The sequence below is a fragment of the Hyperolius riggenbachi genome, chromosome 3, assembly GCF_040937935.1.
Source record: "Hyperolius riggenbachi isolate aHypRig1 chromosome 3, aHypRig1.pri, whole genome shotgun sequence".
NCBI classification, from domain to species: domain Eukaryota; kingdom Metazoa; phylum Chordata; class Amphibia; order Anura; family Hyperoliidae; genus Hyperolius; species Hyperolius riggenbachi.
This window is the reverse complement of record NC_090648.1, coordinates 100,357,528-100,381,154: the sequence shown is the minus strand read 5'-3', so window position 1 is coordinate 100,381,154 and position 23,627 is coordinate 100,357,528. Positions and strand designations below refer to the sequence as shown.

At 42.9% G+C, this 23,627-nt stretch overlaps 1 protein-coding gene across 1 annotated transcript in view; it reads right to left on the bottom strand.

Moving 5' to 3' along the window:
• Positions 1 to 4,840: 4,840 nt before the first annotated feature.
• The window catches only part of REEP4 (receptor accessory protein 4), a 50,907-nt gene continuing 32,120 nt past the window's right edge, over positions 4,841 to 23,627 (bottom strand). Inside the window, exons 6-8 of the mRNA XM_068274694.1 lie at positions 19,001 to 19,133; positions 14,800 to 14,960; positions 4,841 to 6,662 (exon numbers count right to left, since the gene is read on the bottom strand). Coding sequence (XP_068130795.1) covers positions 6,597 to 6,662; positions 14,800 to 14,960; positions 19,001 to 19,133 — 360 coding nt within the window. The 3' untranslated portion in view covers positions 4,841 to 6,596. The remainder of the gene's footprint in view (positions 6,663 to 14,799; positions 14,961 to 19,000; positions 19,134 to 23,627) is intronic.

Sequence of the window (23,627 nt, the reverse complement as noted above, 5' to 3'; positions counted from 1 at the left end):
GGTCTACCCAGCAAAGTTAATGGCTGCACTTGGGGCCCAGGAGGGATTAATGACTGCCCTGCATACAGTATTGCAGCCATTAACCCCTCCTGTCCCTTAACCCCCTGGGCGTTATGATTTGTTCCAGATTTTAGGGTCTAAAAGCGGTGCACTTTTTTTTTTTGCACCCCTTCAGACCCTTAAACCTGGAAATAACCATGCTGCCAGAGAGATCTGCACAGCCCCAGTACGCACTCACCTCCTTGGCTCCAGCGCTGCAGTTATGCCTCCATCCTCCGGGTGGCGCTGCAACTCTAAAGTGAAATTGCCAGCTGTCATGACGACAGCCAGCGATCTCACCAGCAGGAAGCAGAGCCCCAGAGGAGAGGAAGAAGAATGCCAGCTGACATCAGAAACGCTCCCGTTTCGCGCATTGTTCTGCATTCAGCCTCCACCGGCTACCCCGAGCAGAGGTTGGGATCACCGCTCTTAGCTGCGGTTTTCCACCCCAACCCAAGCTCGGGATGACCGCCAAGGAGGTTAAGTGCAGCCAGTAACTCCTCTAGGCTCCAAGTGCAGCAATGATTCACCCCCTTCCTGCAGCCCAATATACTTCCCCTGACCCTTTCCTTGTTTTTTGTTGTGGCCAGGACTTTTAGACCTGTGTTTTCTTGGCATTTCCTTTATCAGGAAAGTGACACTTAGCACAGGGTAAATTGCTGCAAATGGGAATGTCACTATTAGTACACACATAACTCAGTGTTGCCCATGACTTGTGTATAAGTCGACCCCTATACTTTTATTTAGCTAGTCACCTACATTTCTAGACTTATACTCTAGTATATATATATATATATATATATATATATATATATATATATATATATATATATATATATATATATATATATATATATATATATATATATATATATATATATATATATATATATATGGTAGTTTACTTATTTTTTTTTTCCCCCCTTCTGTCTGGGTGACTGCCTCAAAGAATTCATTCACTCATAAGAACAAGTCAATTAACAAAAATATACAAAAACTAGATTTGGTTTTAGCAAAACAAAAGTTTATTTTCTGGGGTATCAAAAAAGGACAGAAATTACCAAAAACATATAAAAATGGTCAGAAACAGCAGGCACTTGAGGTAAAAGCCCTCCGCTATAGTAAGACCAAGATCATCTTACAAACACACTGGACAAAAGGACACTTTGTTCATGGGGGAGCCAGCAGCCCTCAGTCTCTCCACCAGAGGCGGCTAAACGTTGGCACTTGCATAATATTAGGAGCATCTCGCTGGCTGATGGAATAAAATGACTGGGTAACCATAAGGCTGTTCTATTCAAAAGCGAGAAGCCTGCAGCAGCTTTTCTTCAGTAGACATTTGACATATATAAATACATAGATAGAAGACAGAAGACCATTGTAATCCCTTTGCATAGAAGTGGGATGGGTATTTCAGGAATACAAGGGACAGAGTGCAATTCAGAACCAACTTACACAAGATCCTATCAACTAACATGTTCCCAGAACACAGGAAAAACAATGTACATCAACATAAAACAATGTTCTGCTACTTTACAATGAAGGTATTCAGTATAGCGGTCCTCTTCTGACTGTAGTGGATAATTACCATAGTTAAAGAAAATGTAAAGAGAAACAATGTCCCCAGTTTAACTTATCTAGTGCTTCTTCTAGCCCCTGTAATTGTTCTGATCCCTTACAGTCATGCCACTTTGATCTCTGCATCAGCTGTGCTCTTCTGAAAGCTGTATGCACAGCCCCAGGCCGCGCACCTCTGAGATCGCGCTACCTTTGCTAGGAGCATTCTGCAATTGCGTAAAGTAAAAATTGTAACTGCGCATGCGTGAATGCTCCTGGTCACAAATGCGATTGAGGGGCATGTGGCCATGCCCATGCCTGCGAAGTGTCCGGTGGCTGACCAATTTGGCCACCTTTACCAGGAGTACAGCAGATGAAGGGGGCAGCAAGAAATGATGGCGAGGTACCAGGAGGACCACATGGGGCTAGAAGAAGCCCCATTATTTTTTTTAACTCCACATACTCTTTAATGTGATAATGTCCATAATGTGCTGCAGGTGTCTGCAAGACTATGAACGAATATTTTGCATATTTTGGTGAAAGCCATGTCCACACAGATTAGGAAAAGCACAAAGTACCTTTGTCACTAGTTTAACACCAGCATCCCAAGACTTTTGTTAGCCACATATTTTACCTTAAAGAATAAAGGTACTTATAAAACAAGGTGTTCTAATCTAATTGACTCTTCCCATTACTGCAATAACGCAGCAAATCATAGCAGTAATGGCTGTCTACAGTGGGCAGGAGAACAGGCTAAACAAATATGGCTGTCCCCATCACTATGGAGTCACTATGCGGCGGTGGGGCAATATGCTTTTACTAGTGTTGAGGATGAGGGAAGCCTCTGGATACCCAGAGGCTTCGCCCTCTCAATGCAAGTACTCCCCTTCCCCGAGAACTATTCATCACCACAGCAGGTGACTCAAATAGAAAGTGGGCCGAAATGGTACACTGGGACTTAGTCACAGGCCAACCTCAAGGTCTACTGGCCACCTTCCTCCCTTATAAAGTTTCCTGGTTTCTAATGGCCCCCTTACAGCCCCTATACAGTTCCCTGGCGTTTAGTGGTCCTCCCTCCCCTATACAGTACCCTGGTGTCCAATGGCCCCCCCACCCTCCCCTATACAGTTCCCTGGTGTCCAATGGCTCCCCCACCCTCCCCTATACAGTTCCCTGGTGTCTAGAGGCCTCCGCCCTACCCTATACAGCTCCCAGGTTTTTAGTGCTTTCCCCCTACCTCCCCCCATATGGCTTCCCTGGTGTTCTAGGGCTTCACCTCCAATATAGCTTCCCTGGAGGTCTAGAGTGGGCCAAACAATGTGAAGTGCGGAAACCACTTACGGGTCAAATTTAATGGCTCCGAGGGCCAGATTTGGCCCGCGGGCCGGAGTTTGACATGTATGCACTACAGGTACTCTATGACAAATGCTGGAAAGTTACCTTTATCTCTTTCATGGACTCCAGACAAAAAGGATTCTATAGTCAATTCCAAATCTACCAATTCAGTTATCAGTGTGCTCTGCCTGACAAGTTCTTAATTTCTCTCAATACAGCAGACTGAGGTGTCCCACGACACACAGAAGGCCAGGGAGTATAACTTGGGCCACTAATAATAGCTTAAGACAAGCACAGCCTGTGAGATCGCACACAGCTTACTCTAAAGTAGAACTCCAGAAAGTAGAGCACTGATGCAGTAACTGTGGATACTAGTCATCACCTATGCTGCTCCATTGTGACTGTACAGCAGGGGTCCCAAAACATTTTGGGTCGAGGGCCGGGTCAGCATACTTCAGACAGCTGGGGGGCCGGAGTATACATGAAATGGGCCAGACAGTGAAGCATACCCAGGTGACAAACTGCAGTCCAATTGGACAGCAGTGTCACCTGATGCGGAATTTGATTGGAAACCAGCAAATTACTGCTTTTGGGCTTCCATGTGGATGAGTGGTGCCAGCACTGCTATTCTATATGCGGATCACCAATATTTAAAGATGTAGCTGACCGCATCTATAAGCAATACATTTTTTGTGTGGGGGGGGGGGGGGGGGGCCGGTAAAAAAAAAAAGCTTCAGGGGGCCACATTCGGCCGCAGGCCTTAGTTTGAGGACCACTGCTGTACAGGTTACCCCAAGATGATGGGCATCCCAGTTAATATAGATGCATACATAACACTATGGCACCTTTCCTGTGTAGCCAAGGCCTTGCACACACGAGAGGGATCTGTGGCTACCTTTCTGGCTGTTGATTGTTCTGACTTAATCCCAAGTGGGTACACCAACGTATACACATGTATGATAGCTTTTCTGGCAAGTCCCCATACATTTATCCATCAGTTGGCTGCACATTCACACAGTGCAGGACTGACATATTTACCAGCACTTCTGATCTAAAAATGTCATAGAAACTGTCTATTAATAGTTTCTGATTGGTCTGAAGCAGAATGACCATATGATCATTCTGATTGGATTGGTTTTCGATTGAGAAGTGAATACTGGCACGTGTATGAGCCCTTCTAGCCATGCAGAAATCTGCCGCATTCAGGGCTGCTGAAACGCAATTGGATGAAGTGAGACCAATGTAAACCTTACAGCCTCCTATAAAACTTTTTATAAACGATTGTTCTCTCCCCGATATTGGCCATGTACCTCAAATATCGTCCATGCAGTGATTGCTCAGTGTCCGGCTAATAAAAGAAGGGCCTTCTTCCATTGAGTTTTTTGATTGATAGATCATTCAAAAAGCAATCAGTGCCTTAGTTTAAGATCTTCTTTGAACTCCATCTTTTTAAAATCAGACTGAATGTCTAATGTGTGTAAAACATCTAATACTGTGTGGAAGGCTTTAGTTTGGGAATGTCTTTAGCGTTCCCTCCTGTTCTATTCTGGTGAAGAATAATTGCAGACACGGTTGTCTAAGAACAGTTGTCTAGGTAACCTTGTGGTTGAATCTACCTTATATGGTCTAATCTCTAATGCTTGAAAAATCTGCTAAAGGGAAAAAATCCTGTTCATAGCAGCCAATTATAATCCTCTAATACTAACTGGAAGCTTACAGGTTGCTACGGGCAACAAGAAACTTCCTCTGTAGCACATATTTCATGCATTGTCTCTGGGAATAGATCTAATCATTCAAGGTCTCGCACAGACATAAGAGAGCAGATAGGTGATGAACATTAAAAAAGAAAAAACAAACTGGGTTATTTTTTCTGTTCTTTAGTACGGCTGCACACTCACCCCCCCCCCCCCCCCCCCCAAAAAAAAAAAGTTTGAGAAAGGTGGAGTTCTACTTTTATGTTACCAATGACGATGACAGGGTTAAAGCAATGGTAATTAAGAAACACTAAATTATTGGCTAATCAGCTGCTTATTTCCTGAATCAATAAAAGACACTGACATTCCATAAAAATTACCAAATAATACTATCAAAATAAAATATGGAACCGTTAAAATAAATTAGTGCACCTGGCGCTGTATTCAAAGTACAGCACGACAAAGTAAGAGGAGGAAGAGTACAAGTGTACAGGAGAGACCTGTGCACCCAGCAAGCAGTAGCTGCACTAATGCAGCAAAGAGGATCAGCAATTGGTGTAACAGTGGAATCTCATAGTAAGGGGTTTGATTTATTAAGATATGCGCACAGAAAGCTGATGCAAAAGTAAAGCTGTCACCATGGGCAACCAACACAGAATTTTGGAAGGCTTCTGACTGGTTGCTCTGAGCAACTGGCCCACTTGTGCTGCAGTTGTCTTTGCACACGTCTTGAAAAATCCCGCCTCTGAGCCTATAGCATAGCTAGTAGTAGATCTTCATAAGAGCACAGTGTGTACCGTATAGTTCAAACATGGGGTTTCCACAGTTACACAACGTAAGAGTTTGAATCATCTTATTTAAAACTTTTATACTGCAGTCATCTCTCTAGTTGTTCTACAGGTCGCATACCATAACATCGGACTATGGACAACCTAGGAAACAGCTAGCCAGACTTTCACAAGAGGAATGTGCATCATAATCCACATAAGGCACAGGAAAATGGGTATTCAAGTAATGTCATCAAGATCCTCCTATTGTGGATCAATATTCAGCTAGCAAAAAAAATGATACACTAGAAGAGTACTGACTATGTTCACACAGAAAGCGGTGCAAAGAGACCACATCAAGTGTGAACAAGCCTCAAAGTACAGGAGATAAAAAAAATGAACATACACTGAACTCTTTGGTATACCAATACAAGGCACGCTCTTGTAGAAGCATAGAACTGCATAGTGACAGCATTCCAAACTAGGAAATATATAGTAACTATTAAGACAACATCTGGCACCTTGAGCAAAGTTGGCACTGCGGCTGTTTGGTAGTGGTGCGTGCATAAAGTACAATGGCAGAACAAGGCAAGTGTTTGGCTACACGAAGGAGAGTGACAACTCCGCCTTCATACAAACTGCTTGTAAACCAGAACTTTGCAGTGAAGCTCCACCCACACAGGATGTTAATCCCACCCCCTCCCACACAATGGGGAATGTGATAATAAAAGATACTCCACCCCCTTTTCATACAGGTGATGCTAGCAGTAGGAGGAACCTCAGATAGCCACATCCAAAATCAGTTATAAACTTGGCATATCAACCATTGTGCAAAAAGCCGGTGGCACTGAGCAAGGTGACTTCACAAGACAGAAAGGATGAATGTAATTTAACAAGACAAAATGACATGAAACAAAAACTAGCCCTCCCATCAATAGTACATATAAAAGTAAAGGATCTATAGACAGAAAGCTATCTACAGATACACATACTGTATACTTACACACACACACCCCCATGTGCACGCAGTCACTGACCGCAGCACATATTTAATATTTGCACAGACTAATGAGGCACACTGTGAGGTCACATGACATAACACACGGCCAGTGTGAGAACCATATTAAAATTCAGTGTTTCTGGCTCCATGTAATGAAGAGCAGGACAGAGCCGGTCCCTCTCCTATACTTCTTGTAGTCATGGGTTACATCTCCGATTCCGACTGCACCACCTTCTTCCTCGTTCTTGGCTTGCTAACCTTGACCGATCCCTGTAACACATCATAGGGACAGACATCAGATTTCATTACGTCAAAACAATAGAAAATGCATGTGCCAGAGGGGTATTCAGTCCATCTCCTGAGGAGGGATTCTCAGTTATTTCTTTATTTACAAAAGCACCTCACTGAATTGCAGTTGCTCAGTCCAACTGTCACAAGAGTATGTAAAAAAGTAGGGAGGGTGGACAACATCTTTGTATAGAATCTTCCAAGGGATTGCATTTGTAAAGGAACCAGAGGAAGCTGCCATATTTATTTGCTTTTAAACAATACCAGTTGCCTGGCACCCCTGCTGATCTTTCTGGTCAGTAGGGTGGAAATCACACACCTGAAAAAAAGCTTGCAGCTCATCTTGTCAGATTTGTCAGACATCTGATCTGCATGGTTGTTCAAGGTCTATGGCTTAGGCCCCATTCACACTTGCGTTTTGCCAAATAAACGGACTGGATCCTGATCGGATCCTGATCAGAACCGTACGGTTCCGATCCGGATCCGGTCCGTTTGTATCAGGCATGCATCAGGCTGCCATCCAGATCCGTGGGCAAAAAATAGTTAAATGTAAATTTAAAAAAAATGTTGGGGTCAGCAGAAGGTGCACCTGGTGCACATGTACAATCAGGTTCCTCCGCTGTAGGCATCACCTCCACCTCCGATATTCTGCCAAACAGCTCCAGCACGTCTGTCACTGCTGCTCCACTCCAGACATGCTTGGCCCATGTGTCCCCATCCGAAATGGGGACACATGGACGCATAGGAAGTGGGTAGAACGTCAGGTTTTTGTAGGCAGTGTGTTCTGTGCCTTCCGTTCCCCATTGGTTTCTGTGTTCCTGATGGTGCTGTCAGGCTCAGGTCAGGCTCCGGTCAGGATGCGTGGGCCGGAGATCCGGACACAAAAAATAGCGCATGTTTGAAAAGAGTCCGGAGTCCGGATCCGGCTCCGTACTGTACGGAACGTACGTATGTGAACGTCCGCATAGCCTTTGCATTGCTATGCGGAACGTACGTTCCGTTTGTACAGTATGCGGTCCGGATCAGATCCGGAAAATCCGGATAGCGAACGCTAATGTGAACCGGGCCTTAACGTATTAAAAGGGAGATCAGCAGGATAGCCAGGCAATGTGAATTATTTAAAAAGGAAATAAACAGGTCAGCCTCCGTATCTCTCTCACCTCAGGTTCCCTTTAAAAAGGGTAAAAAAAAAAAAAAAAAAAAAAAACTATTTCTCCATTTACATCCAGTATAGCTTTACAATAAACTGTGCTAAATACAAGTTAAAACCTCTAATTTTTATTTGCTTATCCATCCTGGTTATTACAGCATTTAGATTATGCTCCTGGTACAAAGTATAGTGACATTAATGTTTTTGGAATTAAAGGTGTCTGTTTTTTTGCTTTCTCATTGTACACCATCGATAATTGAAAGTCCTTATTTGCAAAAATAGTGATATACCCTAAGCGCATACATATTTAAAAAGTCAAGCTCCTAAGGTAACAATAGATTTTTTTTCCTTTTATATTCTGTCACTTTGTTTTCATTTTACAAGTCTTTTATTTTGGTACAGAATATGTGAAAATTGTATTGCTTTTGATTGCTTTGTGACTAAAAAGAATACACAAGTCATGAGTCTCAACCTTCAAACTCTAAAAACTCTATTCTACTACCCATCACAGTTAAAATGTTACCACATAAGTCTCTTGTAGTTTTCCTACAACTTTCCCAAGTTTTATCATAATTTTGAAAATTACTTTTTAGGTTTTGATTAAGTTTGTCCCTACCTATTTTTAATGTGACATGGAACCAAGCTTTAACCACTTGCCGACCGCCTACTGCATATTGGCGGCGGCAAAGTGGCAGCCCCAGGACCACGTAATGCAGAATGGCGTCGGGTCCTGGGGCACCGTTTTGCAGGGGATCGCGCGCATCCGCCGGCAATAGGCTCCGCCCACCCGCGACGTCAACCCGCCGGCCAATCGGAAGCGCCGGCGGGTTGTTAACCCGACGTTCGCCGCATAGGAAGCGTATAATACGCTTTGTAATGTTTACAAAGTGTATTATACAGGCTGCCTCCTGCCCTGGTGGTCCCAGTGTCCAAGGGACCACCAGGGCAGGCTGCAGCCACCCTAGTCCATCAATCACTCCCTGTCACTATCTGTCAACGCTATTTTTTTTTTTTAGTCCCTAAACTGCCCCCTGGGGACTCCTGATCAGCCCCCCCCCCCCCCATGTACTGTATGCATCTATCCCCCCTGATCACCTGTCAATCACCCATCAATCACCCCCTGTCACTGCCACCCATCAATCAGCCCTAACCTGCCCCTTGCGGACAATCTGATCACTCACCCACACCATTAGATCTCCTGCAGACCCGACGTCAGATTACCTCCCAAGTGCACTGTTTACATCTGTTCTCTCCTCTAAACACCCACTAATTACCCATCAATCACCCCCTGTCACTGCTACCCATCAGATTAGACCCCTATCTGCCCCTAGGGCACCCAATCACCCGCCCACACCCTCAGAACGCCCTCAGACCCCAGCCCTGATCACCTCACCAGTGCATTGCTTGCATCTATTCCCCCCACTAATCACACCTTGAGACACCCATCAATCACCTCCTGTCACCACCTGTCACCCCCTAACACACCTACCCATCAAATCAGGCCCTAATTTGCCCCGTGTGGGCTCCTGATCACTCGGCCAAACCCTCAGACCCCCTTCCGATCACCTCCCCATTGCATTGATTGCATCTATTTTCCCCTCTAACCACCCCCCGAGACACCCATCAATCCCCTCCTGTCACCCCCCTAGCACTCCTATCCATCAGATCAGGCCCAATACAACCTGTCATGTAAGAGGCCACCCTGCATATGACCGGTTCCACAAAATTCGCCCCCTCATAGACCACCTGCCATCAAAATTTGCAGATGCTTATATCCCTGAACAGTAATTGAGACATTTGGTTTCCAGACTACTCACGGTTTTGGTCCCGTTAAATGCCAGGGCAGTATAGGAACTCCACAAGTGACCCCTTTTTAGAAAAAAGACACCCCAAGGTATTCTGTTAGGGGTATGAAGCGTTCATAGAAGATTTTATTTTGTCAAAAGTTAGCGGAAATTGATTTTTATTGTTTTTCACAAAGTTTCATTTTTCACTAACTTGTGACAAAAAATAAGTTCTATGAACTCACCATACACCTAACGGAATACCTTGGGGTGTCTTCTTTCTAAAATGGGGTCACTTGTGGCGTTCCTATACTGCCCTGGCATTTTAGGGGCCCTAAACCGTGAGGAGTAGTCTAGAATCCAAATGCCTCAAAATGACCTGTGAATAGGACGTTAGGCCCCTTAGCACACCTGCAAAAAAGTGTCACACATGTGGTATCGCCGTACTCAGAAGAAGTAGTATAATGTGTTTTGGGGTGTATTTTTACACATACCCATGCTGGGTGGGAGAAATCTCTCACCATACTCCTAACGGAATACCTTGGGGTGTCTTCTTTCTAAAATGGGGTCATTAGTGGGGTTCCTATACTGCCCTGGCATTTTAGGGGCCCTAAACCGTGAGTAGTAGTCTTGAAAACAAATGTCGCAAAATGACCTGTGAAATCCTAAAGGTGCTCATTGGACTTAGGGCCCCTTAGCGCAGTTAGGGTGCAAAAAAGTGCCACACATGTGGTATCGCCGTACTCAGGAGAAGTAGTATAATGTGTTTTGGGGTGTATTTTTACACATACCCATGCTGAGTGGGAGAAATATCTCTGTAAATGGACAATTGTGTGTAATCAAAAAAAATTGTCATTTACAGAGATATTTCTCCCACCCAGCATGGGTATGTGTAAAAGTACACCCCAAAACACATTATACTACGTCTCCTGAGTACGGCAATACCACATGTGTGGCACTTTTTTGCAGCCTAACTGCGCTAAGGGGCCCTAAGTCCAATGAGCACCTTTAGGCTTTACAGGGGTGCTTACAATTTAGCACCCCCCAAAATGCCAGGACAGTAAACACACCCCACAAATGACCCCATTTTGGAAAGTAGACACTTCAAGGTATTCAGAGCGAAGCATAGTGAGTCTGCGGCAGATTTCATTTTTTTTTTTGTCGCAAGTTAGAAGAAATGGAAACTTTTTTTTGTCACAAAGTGTCATTTTCCGCTAACTTGTGACAAAAAATAAAATCTTCTATGAACTCACCATGCCTCTCTGTGAATACTTTGGGATGTCTTCTTTCCAAAATGGGGTCATTTGGGGGGTATTTATACTATCCTGGAATTTTAGCACCTCATGAAACATGACAGGTACTCAGAAAAGTCGGAGATGCTTCAAAATGGGAAAATTCACTTTTTGCACCATAGTTTGTAAACGCTATAACTTTTACCCAAACCAATAAATATACACTGAATGGTTTGTTTTTTTATCTAAGACATGTAGCAGAATAACTTTCGCGCTCAAATGTATAGGAAATTTTACTTTATTTGAAAAATGTCAGCACAGAAAGTAAAAAAAGTCGTTTGACAAAATTCATGTCTTTTTTGATGAATATAATAATAAGTAAAAATCGCAGCAGCAATCAAATAGCACCAAAAGAAAGCTGTATTAGTGACAAGAAAAGGAGGTAAAATTCATTTAGATGGTAGGTTGTATGACCGAGCAATAAACCGTTAAAGCTGCAGTGGTCTAAATGGAAAAAGGTTTCCTATTCCCAATTTACCCTTAAAATGTATCACAGGTGGCAACATCTTTATTACTGGCAAGGAGCATCACTGTGGAATGTTTGTTGTGACTTCCAAAGTGAGCAGAAACAACACCTGGTCTCCCAGAGTTGCACTGGGAGGATAAGGCTGTGTGACATCATAGCCTAGGCCAAGCATCACTGGAAGGGCGGGTTTATATACAGCAATATATCTATAGGAAGCGTTTCTGATATCGAAACCAGAATAATTAACCACTTTACCCCCACGCGTACGCATTTCTCCGTCCCTTTTTCCATCCTTCCACCACCAGGGATGGAGAAATGCGTACTTTCCGCGCTCCCGCCGCTGCCCGCGCTCCCTCTAGCGCGCACTCCCGCTCATAGTAAACACGCCGCCGACCGCTCGCCCGGAGATCAATGAACGGGAAAATCCATTCCCGTTCGTTGATCTAAGCCCCGCAATGATCCGCTGCTTCTCCGATAAGCAGCGCGATCATTGTGAAAAAAAAAACGTTCCCAGCCTCCTAGTACCTCAAGGACGCTTGCAGGTCGCATTAAACAAAAAGTTACTGTTACCAAATAGTAAATCTACACCCTAAAGCATTTTTCACATACAAATAAAAAAGTTTTACACAAAAAAATTAACTCCTTACATTCCACACTCCCCAATTTTTTTTTTTTTTTTAATAAAAAAAAAAAAAATTACAATTAAAAAAAAATACATTAATAGTTACCTTAGGGACTGAACTTTTTAAATATTTATGTCAAGAGGGTATAAGACTGTTACTTTATAAACTATGGGCTTGTAATTAGGGATGGACGCAAAATTGAAAAAAACGTACCTTTATTTCCAATTAAAATATTGGCGCCAAACATTGTGATAGGGACATCATTTAAACGGTTTTATAACCGGGACAAATGGGCAAATACATTTCATGGGTTTTCATTACAGTAACATGCATTATTTAAAAACTATAAAGGCCAAAAACTGAAAAAATTAATTTGTTCCCACATTTTTTCCTATTTTCCCATTAAAACACATTTAGAATAAAATAATTCTTGGCATAATGTCCCACCTAAAGAAAGCCTAATTGGTGGCAAAAAAAAAAAAAAACAAGATATAGTTCATTTCATTGTGATAAGTAATGATAAAGTTATAGACGTATGAATGAAAGGAGGGCTGAAAGGTAAAAATTGCTCGTGCTCAAGGGGTAAAACCCCTCAGTTGTGAAGTGGTTAATGTAAAATTGGGTATCCTGAATAATCGATTATATTCTACTGTATGTTGTTGTAGTGCCTTTTTACGAGGTACACTATTAAATGTCAGAAAATTATGGATGTAAAGTCCTCTTTAGAATTTGCAAAAACAAGATGGCAGCTCACATGACACAAAGTGAACACATTTTATAGCAATGAGCAACTATCATAGATGGCAGTAGCAAAACAGTGTTCTTTATAGATACAGTATGTAGAAGGCATACATTCAAAACCGGCATCACGGTAATCTGGGCGCCAGAGAAAGCCGCTAGTGGAATTGGTAAAATATATTCCACTACTTAAAGGGAACCTTAAGGGACATGTGACAGACATATGGCAAGCACCCAAATATGCTGTGCTGCTTTTCTTCTCTTTGCCAAAAGGGTTAATACTTAGCCATGACATTCTTTCTCCAGTCAGGACCCAGTCAGACTATAGTGTCCCTCACTGATAAGGAATTAGTGATAAAATACTTTCCTAGCAAAGAACTGATCTTCTGAGATTAGGGGATAGATAAAAGGACAATGGCTCATATATTTGAGCACTCAGACATGGGACAGACTGTTTCATAGAGCTGAGACATAACAGTCTGTGGGATATCTAAAAGTCACTTTAATTTAAAGAGACTGTAACAACATTTTCAGCCTTATTTCTTCTATCATATAAGTTCCTATACCTGTTCTAATGTGGTCTGGCTTACTGCAGCCTTTTCTAGTTGCACTGTCTTTGTAATAGATCTAATCTTTTCTTGTCGAGCCTTGTCAAGACAAAGAGGAATGCACCCTCTGCTGTGATAGGGAGCAGTTGTGCACGCCCCCTGCAGGCTCTCATGTGTGTATGAATCACGGGCTTGTTTCTGCTCACAGCCAGCGTCTCTGCAAGGCTAGTGGAGCTGAGACATTTCAAACAGCTGTGAGTGCAGAGAGATCAGTGCAGAGCTCAGACAAGCAGCTAAGGCAACACATGGGAGTAAAATTCCAGCAATCAAGTCACATTTCAGAGGAGCTTCTGCAAACGGACACTTGCTCTGGTGATGTATTTCCTGTTTGGCGGCCATCTTCATGGTTTACAAAAACAATGAATAAAACAGTGATTTTATCACCAGGAAAGCAGCGGGAGAGGCAAGAATGTCAGAGGGGGCTAGGAGAAGACAACAAACAGGCTGGTACGTTTATTTATGTAAGATTTTCACAATACAGATTCTCTTTAAAGTGAACCTCCAGACTAAAAATTTGCTCAGCAGCACTGAAAAGGCTTGGTGTTTCTTTAATAGTTTCACAGCGTCAGAAATTTGTTTTTCTTACCCAAGCCTCATTTTTAGCTTCACAGAAGCTAAGCTCCGCCGCATCAAAGAAATCTGCCCAGGTATTTTCCCGTGATGCTGTGCAAAGCATGATGGGATTTCTGAGGTTCTCGTTCTGCTGTTTTGGTGCAATTTTTTTTTTATTTTGAATTTGGGATTTGAAGCCTAGCGCATGCAGCTGGGAGGGGTCATGTGAGCAGTGATCAGGACACAGGACAGTTGGAACTGTATCTCATGCTCACTGTCACCTCCTTGCAACCAAAAAGATGGCTGGCCCCATGAAATCATGAACATTTCCTGTTCTTTTAAAAACAGAGTGTGTAAGATATTATATTAACTATTTTAATTAACATAACTAAAGTAACTTAATGACAGTATGTTTGTTTAGGCTGAAGTTCCTCTTTTAGGAGGATAGATACAATTGTTCATCTCCTCAGTTCACTTTCACTTGAAATTTCGCTAGTAAGATATCTATATTTTTTACCAATAGTTTACTAACATCTAACCTAGTTCTCGCATGAGCCCTCCCTCTATCGATGCCCCCTGATTCTAACCCACCCCATGCAAAACATGTACTAATATTTATTCCTAACACCAACCAATCTCCCTGCCCCAAAATGTGTCACAGTAAATAAAATGCAAATATTATGCATCTTGAAATTGGATCAGTCAAATGCACTGTGTTGTGTTAGAGTGGCTCAGCTCCAAGCTGCATACAAATCTCATTACACGTGAATGCAAACAGATTATAAGCATCTCAGATAAACCCAACACATGCAGAGTTCTGGAAAGCTCTGTGTAGGACATGCAGTACCGGGCTGATATAAAGGCTGCTGTAGAATAGCTGTATGTACAGTGCAGACTTCTCCTCACCTCTCTGACCACAGTCTTCTTCTTTGTGACCCGCAGGCTCTGGCTCCTCTGCAGAGGTTTGGATGATACACCACCTCGTGTTCTTGCTGAGGATCTGGCTTCTGTATCTGACCAGCGTTCATCCATGGAGTCACTGTCAGCCTGGGACTGCGTGGCATAAGCTGCATAAAGAGGGAAAAATTATAGGCCCATTCCAACAAACAATTCATCAATTCAACCAATGAGGGCAAACAAAAGTCACGAAATGCCACTTGAAATGTTTTAGAGACGGTGCACATGGCACAGATCGAAAACTGATCAGAGTAAAAACTGATCAGTGAAACGGATACGTTTTTATTGGACATCAGTATTGGATCCGCGACCCTCAATTGTGATCCTCACAGTAAATGCAATGCATTAGTCGCTATGTAAAAAAATAAAAATAAAAAAATAATCGCTCCGTCCACACACTTGGTGTCCGCTTGGTTGGAACGTATCTTTCCCAACTGAGCAAAATGAACAGATCCTATTGATTAATATAGGATACGTTTATTTTAGTTGGGAGCCATTAAACGGACCATTTTTATGGCCAGTGTGACCAGATGTTATTTTGCAAAATTAGATCAGTTGTAAGAAGTGAACTTGTTTTCTTTAAACTTCTACCTTTATCCATGTGAAGGTAAAAATACTACAAAAAATGTTTTACATCTTACCATTCTCGTTACATTTTACATCTCAACAATTTCTGAAGTTTGTCCACTTACAGGTTCTGCATCCACAAAATACTTTGAGGTGTTTTTTTTTTTTACTTTAAGGGATTTCGAGGGCTCATAAGGGTATAAAGCTTTACTTACCGGGGCTTCTTTCAGCCCCCAGAAGTCCCTCTGGTCCCTCACAGCAGTTCTGTCCTCCTCCAGGGTCCTGCCTCATAGTGGTCTCCAACCCGCCAGGTCAGCGGCTTGTGTGCGTGCATGCGCCACTTGTGATCACGCTCCTGCGGATTCTACAGATGTGCAGAATCCCTATAGCAAGTGTGCGACGGCACAGAAGATGCCGCCCCGGCCACTGATCCTTACGAGGAAGACAGCAGGGGGACGGAACTGCTGTGAAGGACCAGACTAGGGGATGGAAGAAGCCCCGGTAAGTAAAGGTTTATACCCATAGGGCCCTTTCATACCAGCTTTGTTCCTTTTTTTTTTTTTTTTTTTTTTTTTAAAAGGCTTACGATTTTCCAAACCCAAGTACAGTAAGGATAAAGACAAAAGAAATACCGAGAGCCCAATATAGTGTAGTATGCAAAACAAAGGGTTGGAAATAAAAAGTATATAATGTATATACTCACAAACGTGGGTTACCTCCTAGGTAACCACTGTATAGGCAGGTGAGGAGATTAGACCTGTCCTCACTCAGGATTAAAAGTCGCTCTCTGTAGATAAGGAAATAAAGGGGCAACACCCCTCCACCAGAGGTGGATATTGATAATGTAAGAGTGAACAGAGGCGCCAGCAGGATACTAAATAGGTACTGACCCTGGCCAGGATTCGAACCCTGGTCTCCTGTGCCAGAGGCAGAGCCCTTGACCACTATTAAGCCTCTGAATAGACACACTTTGCACACATTTGTTTATTTTCTGTTTCCCGAACTTATACAACCACATCCCCTCTTGCTATTGGCCCAACATAGGTTACATAACCTGTCCCCTGCTCCTATTGGCCCAATATAGGTTACATAACCTGTCCCCTGCTCTTATTGGCCCACAAACACGCCCCCCCCCCCCATCTTGCCTCCTCCCCACTCATAGAAACACATTACCTGCCCATCACACAGCCCCCACCCCTTATGAACCATGTAATTGGTCCACCCATATACTCTTAGGTATATAAACCTTGATCTTCAGACTCACCGGTACAGAGGCGCTATTCGTGACCTTGAGACCATACTGGTGAGTCTGTTTTACTGTTTTTTACTACATCTGATTGCATTGTGTTTTGCCACCCTTATTTTCTCCCTAACCCTCCCCCCACCTATAGTCTCCCCCCCCCCATTTTTTTTTTTTTTTTTTGCCCTCTCCCCCCCCCCCCCCCTTTTTTTTTCACTACGATTTTTACTCTTATAACAATCCCCGCACAGCCCCTCACCCCCTCTCCCAATATACCTCTAACCACAGCATTGTTTACCCATTACTCACGTTAAAATAACTATACACCAAAAACCATCAGCACACATATACATCGGTCTAAGGACACGCTATCTGTCTGTCTTTACAGTGTACTCCTATCTGTTTATTGCCTGAGGAAGCGGGAACATACCCGTGAAACGCGTTGCACTGTTTGTTTTGGAGTATATTAATAAACCTGTTGTCATAAAACTGACGGTATCTTGTCTGCTTCGGGAAGGCGAGTCCACCACCACCTCCTGAGGGATTTTAAGCCTTTTAGAACCTTTTATCCTGCTGGCGTCTCTGTTCGCGCTTACATTACCAAGTACAGTAAGGTTACAATTGGAAATGTTGGAATGCATTTAGTGATTTTATTAGAACATTGGACATACAAATTGTACAAATTGCTCCTGGTTTTCTAAAAAGACAATCTACGTTCTGCTGCATTTTTCCCGCGTTTCAATTGAGGCCAACATAGTAAAATTTTCAAAAAGCAAGACTCATTTCAGATTGCATTTTACGATTCTTGGTGTGACTGAGCCCTTATGTGACCTTGGAATTCCTTTAACCTCCTTGCCGGTTATCCCGAGCTCAGCTCGGGGTAACCTGCGCAGGAGGATATCTCAGGCCCCGCTGGGCCGATTTGCATAATTTTTTTTTTGTTACAAGCAGCTAGCACTTTGCTAGCTGCTTGTAACTTCCGATCGCCGCCGCTCGCCGCCGATCCGCGGCGCCGAGTCGCTCCCCCCCCCCGCCCCAGAGCTGCCTGGCCAATCAGTGCCAGGCAGCGTTGAGGGGCGGATCGGGATTCCCTATGACGTCCCGACGTCTGTGACGTCATCCCGCCCCATCGCCATGGCGACCGGGGAAGCCCTGCAGGAAATCCCGTTCTCAACGGGATTCCCTGCATACTCTGATCGCCGAAGGCGATCGGAGTGGGTGGGGGGATGCCGCCGCTTAGCAGCTGTCATGTAGCGAGCCCTTGGCTCGCTACATGATTTTAAAAAAAAAAAAAAATGTGCGGCGCTGCCTCCTTGCCGGATTTTTTAGACCGGCAAGGAGGTTAATATAATTGGACTAGAAGTTATGGCCAGGGGCTTATGGGAGAGAATTGCTAGGAAAGAGTGTTAACTGGGAAATGGGTTCCCCAACCTCCCACTTTTTTTTTCTTTTACAAGGAAGAATACTAGCAGCCCCGCAATTTTGATGATGAAAACTTTAAAGCAGAACTGTTGCACGTATAGTCCTGGGGATCCCTTTCCAAGACCTGAAGCTGGCTCTCAGAATGGGAAAAAAAAAAAAAAAAAAAAAAAAAAAAACCTACGGACAGATGCAGGATAAATTTCAGCCCATCCTGTCCTGTGTAGAGAACAAGTAGGAGAACAAGCCCAATATATATATTTATCTACTGAAAAATGTGTTTGATTTACTCTAAAAACTTTATTCCCATCCTTTAAATTGATATATTACTAATTTACAAGTGTTAATCTAAAGGAAAATGAACCAGGGTAGAATGTACCAGTGTCATATGAGCTATAAAACAACATTTTTTTCTTATGAAATATTCATGGTATTCATGACTAGGGGGTGACGGGGCGTGATCAGGGGTGGGGCAGGGCTGTGGCTTAAGTGTCCCTCTTTCTCATCTCAAAAAGTTGGGAGGTATGCAAGCCAGAGACTGGAGGCTATGTTACAATTGGGGCCAGTTAATTATTAATACCCACTTGAACAGACCACTAAAGAGAAGGCTGCTGAAATTGGGCAGGGGCTGGTGAACTGTATACATGCTAGATTGTCATCTGAAATAATCATGATTAGGGGTTTCAGAAGACAAAAAAAAAGTTTCATTGAAAGCCACTGTAGAAAATACCTGACAGCACAGTATAGCAGGGATGTTTGGTAGACAGTTAGCATGGAACTCAACATCAAAAGAGAAAAACAGACAGAAGTGTGTTTAGTAACTGTGATGAAGGCTGGGTGCTTGTTGCCAAGTACAGCAGGCAATTTATACAGATCGTGCAAATTCTAATTTCTCTTCATTCATTTTGGAAAACCTTGACTCACCAATAGGGCGGCGATGCAGCTCGGCGTTATCAGGATATAGGGGGTCACTGTAGTGTATTGGAGTATCATCTGGCAGCTCCCTCAGGTCCTGCATGCTGAAGCTGCGCAAACGTCCAACCAGGGCGCCTTGTCCCTAAATATCACAAAACAGATTAGCACTGTACAAAAGCATCCGTACATGCAGCAACTTTATGCTGTAAGGTATTGAGCTTTATATTCGCTTTCAGGAGTAACACTCCTATACTCATGGGATAAAATAAAACAGATCGGACCTGAACATTCAGCCTTCGCATACCAGAGCTGTTGTAGAGCACATTGATATGTTTTTAGCCAAGCACACGAGTCATATCCTCACAGACCCATAACCTCAACATCTTTTTTAATGCATTTAAAGTAAACCTGAGGGGAAACAAAGTATTAAAAAAAATATTCTTACCAACATGATGTAAAGGCTCTCCTGTTGTGTACCTACAACATAGCCGCCAGGAGAATTGGGCGCAGGATAAAGCCAATAAACGTCTCACCCTGCTCCTGCACAAGTCCCAGTGGCGTTAATTACCATTCTCCCTCCAGGCCACCATGGATAGTGGGGAATGATGTAATTAGGCTTCCAGCTATTGCTGGCGACCGAATTACAGTGTTCTTGTAGTGATTTGTGCTCAGTCTTCTGACAGCGCCCAAATCAGTCACTGAGTGCTGTTATAGCTGCAATTCCTATTATAGTCTATGGTGACGCCGGCTGCGCCCAAATCTCCTGCGCTTTTACAGCTCTCCTGACACATTCAGGGTACTATGTTCAGCCACACCCCCCCCCCCCCCCCCCCCCATCAGTGTTTCCGTTGTAGCCTCCATTAGGAACTCCAGTGGGTAGATGCACGGTAATCTGCACTCCCATTCTTTCTGAACTGCACTATTCATCATGTTGGTAAGTATACCTTTTATAGTTTCCCCTCTAAAGCCCAATCTACACGATACGATTCTTTGTGCGATTCGATTACGATTCTATTTATGATCCGATTAAATCAGACATGTCCGATCGGGATTTGATTTGATTTGCCATTGCAAAACAATGGCAAATCGAATTCCGATCGGACATGTCTGATTTAATCGGACCATAAATAGAATCGTAATCGAATCGCACAAAGAATTGTATCGTGTAGATTGGACTTAAACAGACTCCGTAACAAAAATTGCATCCTGTTTTTTATCATCCTACAAGTTCCAAAAGCTATTCTAATGTGTTCTGGCTAACTGCAGCACTTTATACTATCACTGTCTCTGTAATAAATCAATGTATCTTTCTCCTGTCAGACTTGTCGGCCTGTGTCTGGAAGGCTGCCAAGTTCTTCAGTGTTGTGGTTCTGCTATGAACTCCCCCTTCCAGGCCCCTCTATGCACACTGCCTGTGTGATATTTAGATTAGTGCAGCTTCTCTCTGCTCTCTTATCTTTTACAAGCTGGATAAATCGTCCTCTGAGCTGGCTGGGCTTTCACATACTGAGGAATTACAAACAAGGGCAAAGCTGTTTGCAGGAAGAAAAGAGCAGCCTGAAACTTCAGTGCATGGGGGAAAGAAACACACAATGATCTCTTGAAATACAAAAGGAAAGCTGTATACAGCCTGCTTGTGTATGGATGTATTTTCTATGTGTGGACATACTGTACATCAACCTACTTCCTGTTTTGGTGGCCATTTTGTTTGTTTATAAACAAACTTTTTAAAACGGTTTTTAACCACTTTTAATGCGGCGAGGAGCGGCGAAATTGTGACAGAGGGTAATAGGAGATGTCCCCTAATGCACTGGTATGTTTACTTTTGTGCAATTTTAACAATACAGATTCTCTTTAAAAACACTAAGTGAATACATTTATCTTTTTCCTCCTACTTGCCATTTATCAGCAGATATTTGATAACAATGGAACCCGCTTGATGGCACAGCCTTGCCTTTTTGTAATGTCCGCTCCCCTCACCACTGCTCAAGCCTGTTTCACGCCATTCATTAAATAGTAACAGTCCTCAATCTACAACGCCCCTTTCACTATTGATCAATCTTCAAATTCTATCCTTCCTAGGGATCCACAGTCTTCAACTCTCTCAACTCGTCTCCTACCTCTCTAATAGGATGTCTTAGGGTTTACCACTCACAACCTTCTGCTCCTCCTCCTCACCTAGTTGGATTATCCTAAAGGTGCCCATGCATGGTACAACTTTCACTTTTTTTCACATTACATCATTTTGTTTGATTTGTCCATTAGAGCGAATATAAAGATTTTTCCAACATGTCCGATCGGATTTTTTACCAATAAAAACGGGATAATTTTTTCTTCTTTTTATTAAAAAAGAAAAACTTTCTATTTTTTATTTGATTCTATTGTTTTGCTCAAAAAAACAGGAAACAAACTTTTTATTGTACCGTGTATGGCACCATTAGTATTGGTCCTCTTTTCTCTACATCTATGCTCCAAGATCACTCATCAGTTCCTCAGGCTTCCAGTTATCTACGACTGAATGCAGGCTTTTTTCCCCTTTTTTTTCCAACAGTAGGCAGTTATTTTCAATGAGGCATCGCACAAGTTGTGCAAAAGTGTAGGTTGCAAATGTTTCCTGAAACACAGCAGGCCCATAGGAAAGCATTACTATGATTTTAACAAGTTCTGAGTGTGTGCACAGTACTAAGGCTCCCCTCCAGGTGGAGCTGGAGGTAAATGTTTATCTTTTTTCTTCAAAATTTGACAAGTTTTACCAATTTTTAAAGAAGTAAATCGGATCAGACCTGGCAGTCCTCATGACCTTGTACGTCTAATACTTGTAGCCATAGACCCTAAACAAGCATGCAGCAGACCAGGTACTCTGACTCAGGTTTTACTGGATTAGCCATATGCTTGTTCCAGTATTTTATCTCAGACTCTACTTATGCCAGAAGATCAAAAGGGCTGCCAAGCAACTGGCATAGTTTACAAGGAAATAAATATGACAGCCTCCATATCTATCACCTTGGGTTCCCTTTAAAATACACGTCTATGTACAAAATGCACGTTTGCCCCCGAGTAACCTGCACTATAAAAATTACTTTTTCCCTATGTCATGGTCACTTACAGTAGGCTATAAAAATATGTCAGGTTGTAGAGTAGTCCAACTGCCTATATACAGGGTGGGCCATTTATATGGATACACCTTAATAAAATGGGAATAGTTGGTGATATTAACTTCCTGTTTGTGGCACATTAGTATATGTGAGGGGGGAAAATTTTCAAGATGGGTGGTGACCATGGTGGCCATTTTGAATCCAACTTTTGTTTTTTCAATAGGAAGAGGGTCATGTGACAAACTTATTGGGAATTTCACAAGCAAAACAATGGTGTGCTTGGTTTTAATGTAACTTTATTCTTTCATGCGTTATTTACAAGTTCCTCTTTGTTTACAGCCATTGACATGTCGCTGAGTTTAACATGTGAGGAGCGGATAGAAATCGTGTTTATGTCTGGTAAACGCAGTAACCGGGTCATTCAGCAGATTTCAATGCAAGACACCCTACGAGACCACCCATCTCCCATGCTACAGTTAGCAAACTGCTTGCTAAGTTTCGTGAAACTGGTTCAGTGTTGGATTTACCAAAATGTGGACGCATGAAATCTGTCACTAATGAAGAAACATCAGTGGCTGTCCTAGCTTCATTCAGCAAGAGCCCACAGCGTAGCACTCCCCACATGTCATTGGAGAATGGCAATAGTTAAACATCCCTTCGGCGGATATTAGCTACTCACAAATGGCACCCTTACAAACTGCAGCATCTCAATGAGGATTTTCGCAGAAGATTTTGTTCAGTGATGAGGCAAACTTTTATGTGAATGGTGAAGTTAAACAAAACCACCGCGATTGGTCCGACACTAACCCACATTGGATAGATTCCTCCAAGACTGTTGGAACAAAAAAATTGATGGTATGGTGTGGTATATGGGGTATAAAGATAGTGGGGGCCATTCTTCATCAATGGAAACCTCAAGGCCACTGGATATGCAAAATTGCTACATGAGGATGCGTTTCCCTCTTTATGCACTGAAGTTGGCACGTTCCCTGAGTTTTTCCAGCAAGATGGTGCACCATCACATTATGGGTGTCAGGTCTGAGCATTCCTAGATTAACAGTTTCCTGGCAAGTGGATTGGTCATTGTGAGCCATTTGAATGGCCCCCAAGGTCTCCCGATCTGACCCCCTTAGACTTTTATCTTTGGGGTCGTCTGAAGGCAATTGTCTATGCTGTGAAGACACAAGATGTGCAGCACCTGAAACTACGGATACTGGTAGCCTGTGCTGGCATTTCTCCTGCGGTGTTGCTATCAGTGTGTTAAGAGTGGGAGAAGAGGGTTGCATTGACAATCCAACACAATGGGCAGCACATTGAACACATTTTAGAAGTGGTCAGAAACTTGTAAATAACTCATGAAAGAATAAAGTTATGTTAAAACCAAGCACACCATTGGTTTTCTTGTGAAATTCCCAATAAGTTTGATGTGTCACATGTCCTATTGAAAAAACAAAAGTTGGATTCAAAATGGCTGACTTCAAAGTGGCCGCCATGGTCACCACCCATCTTGAAAAGTTTTCCCCCCTCACATAGACTAATGT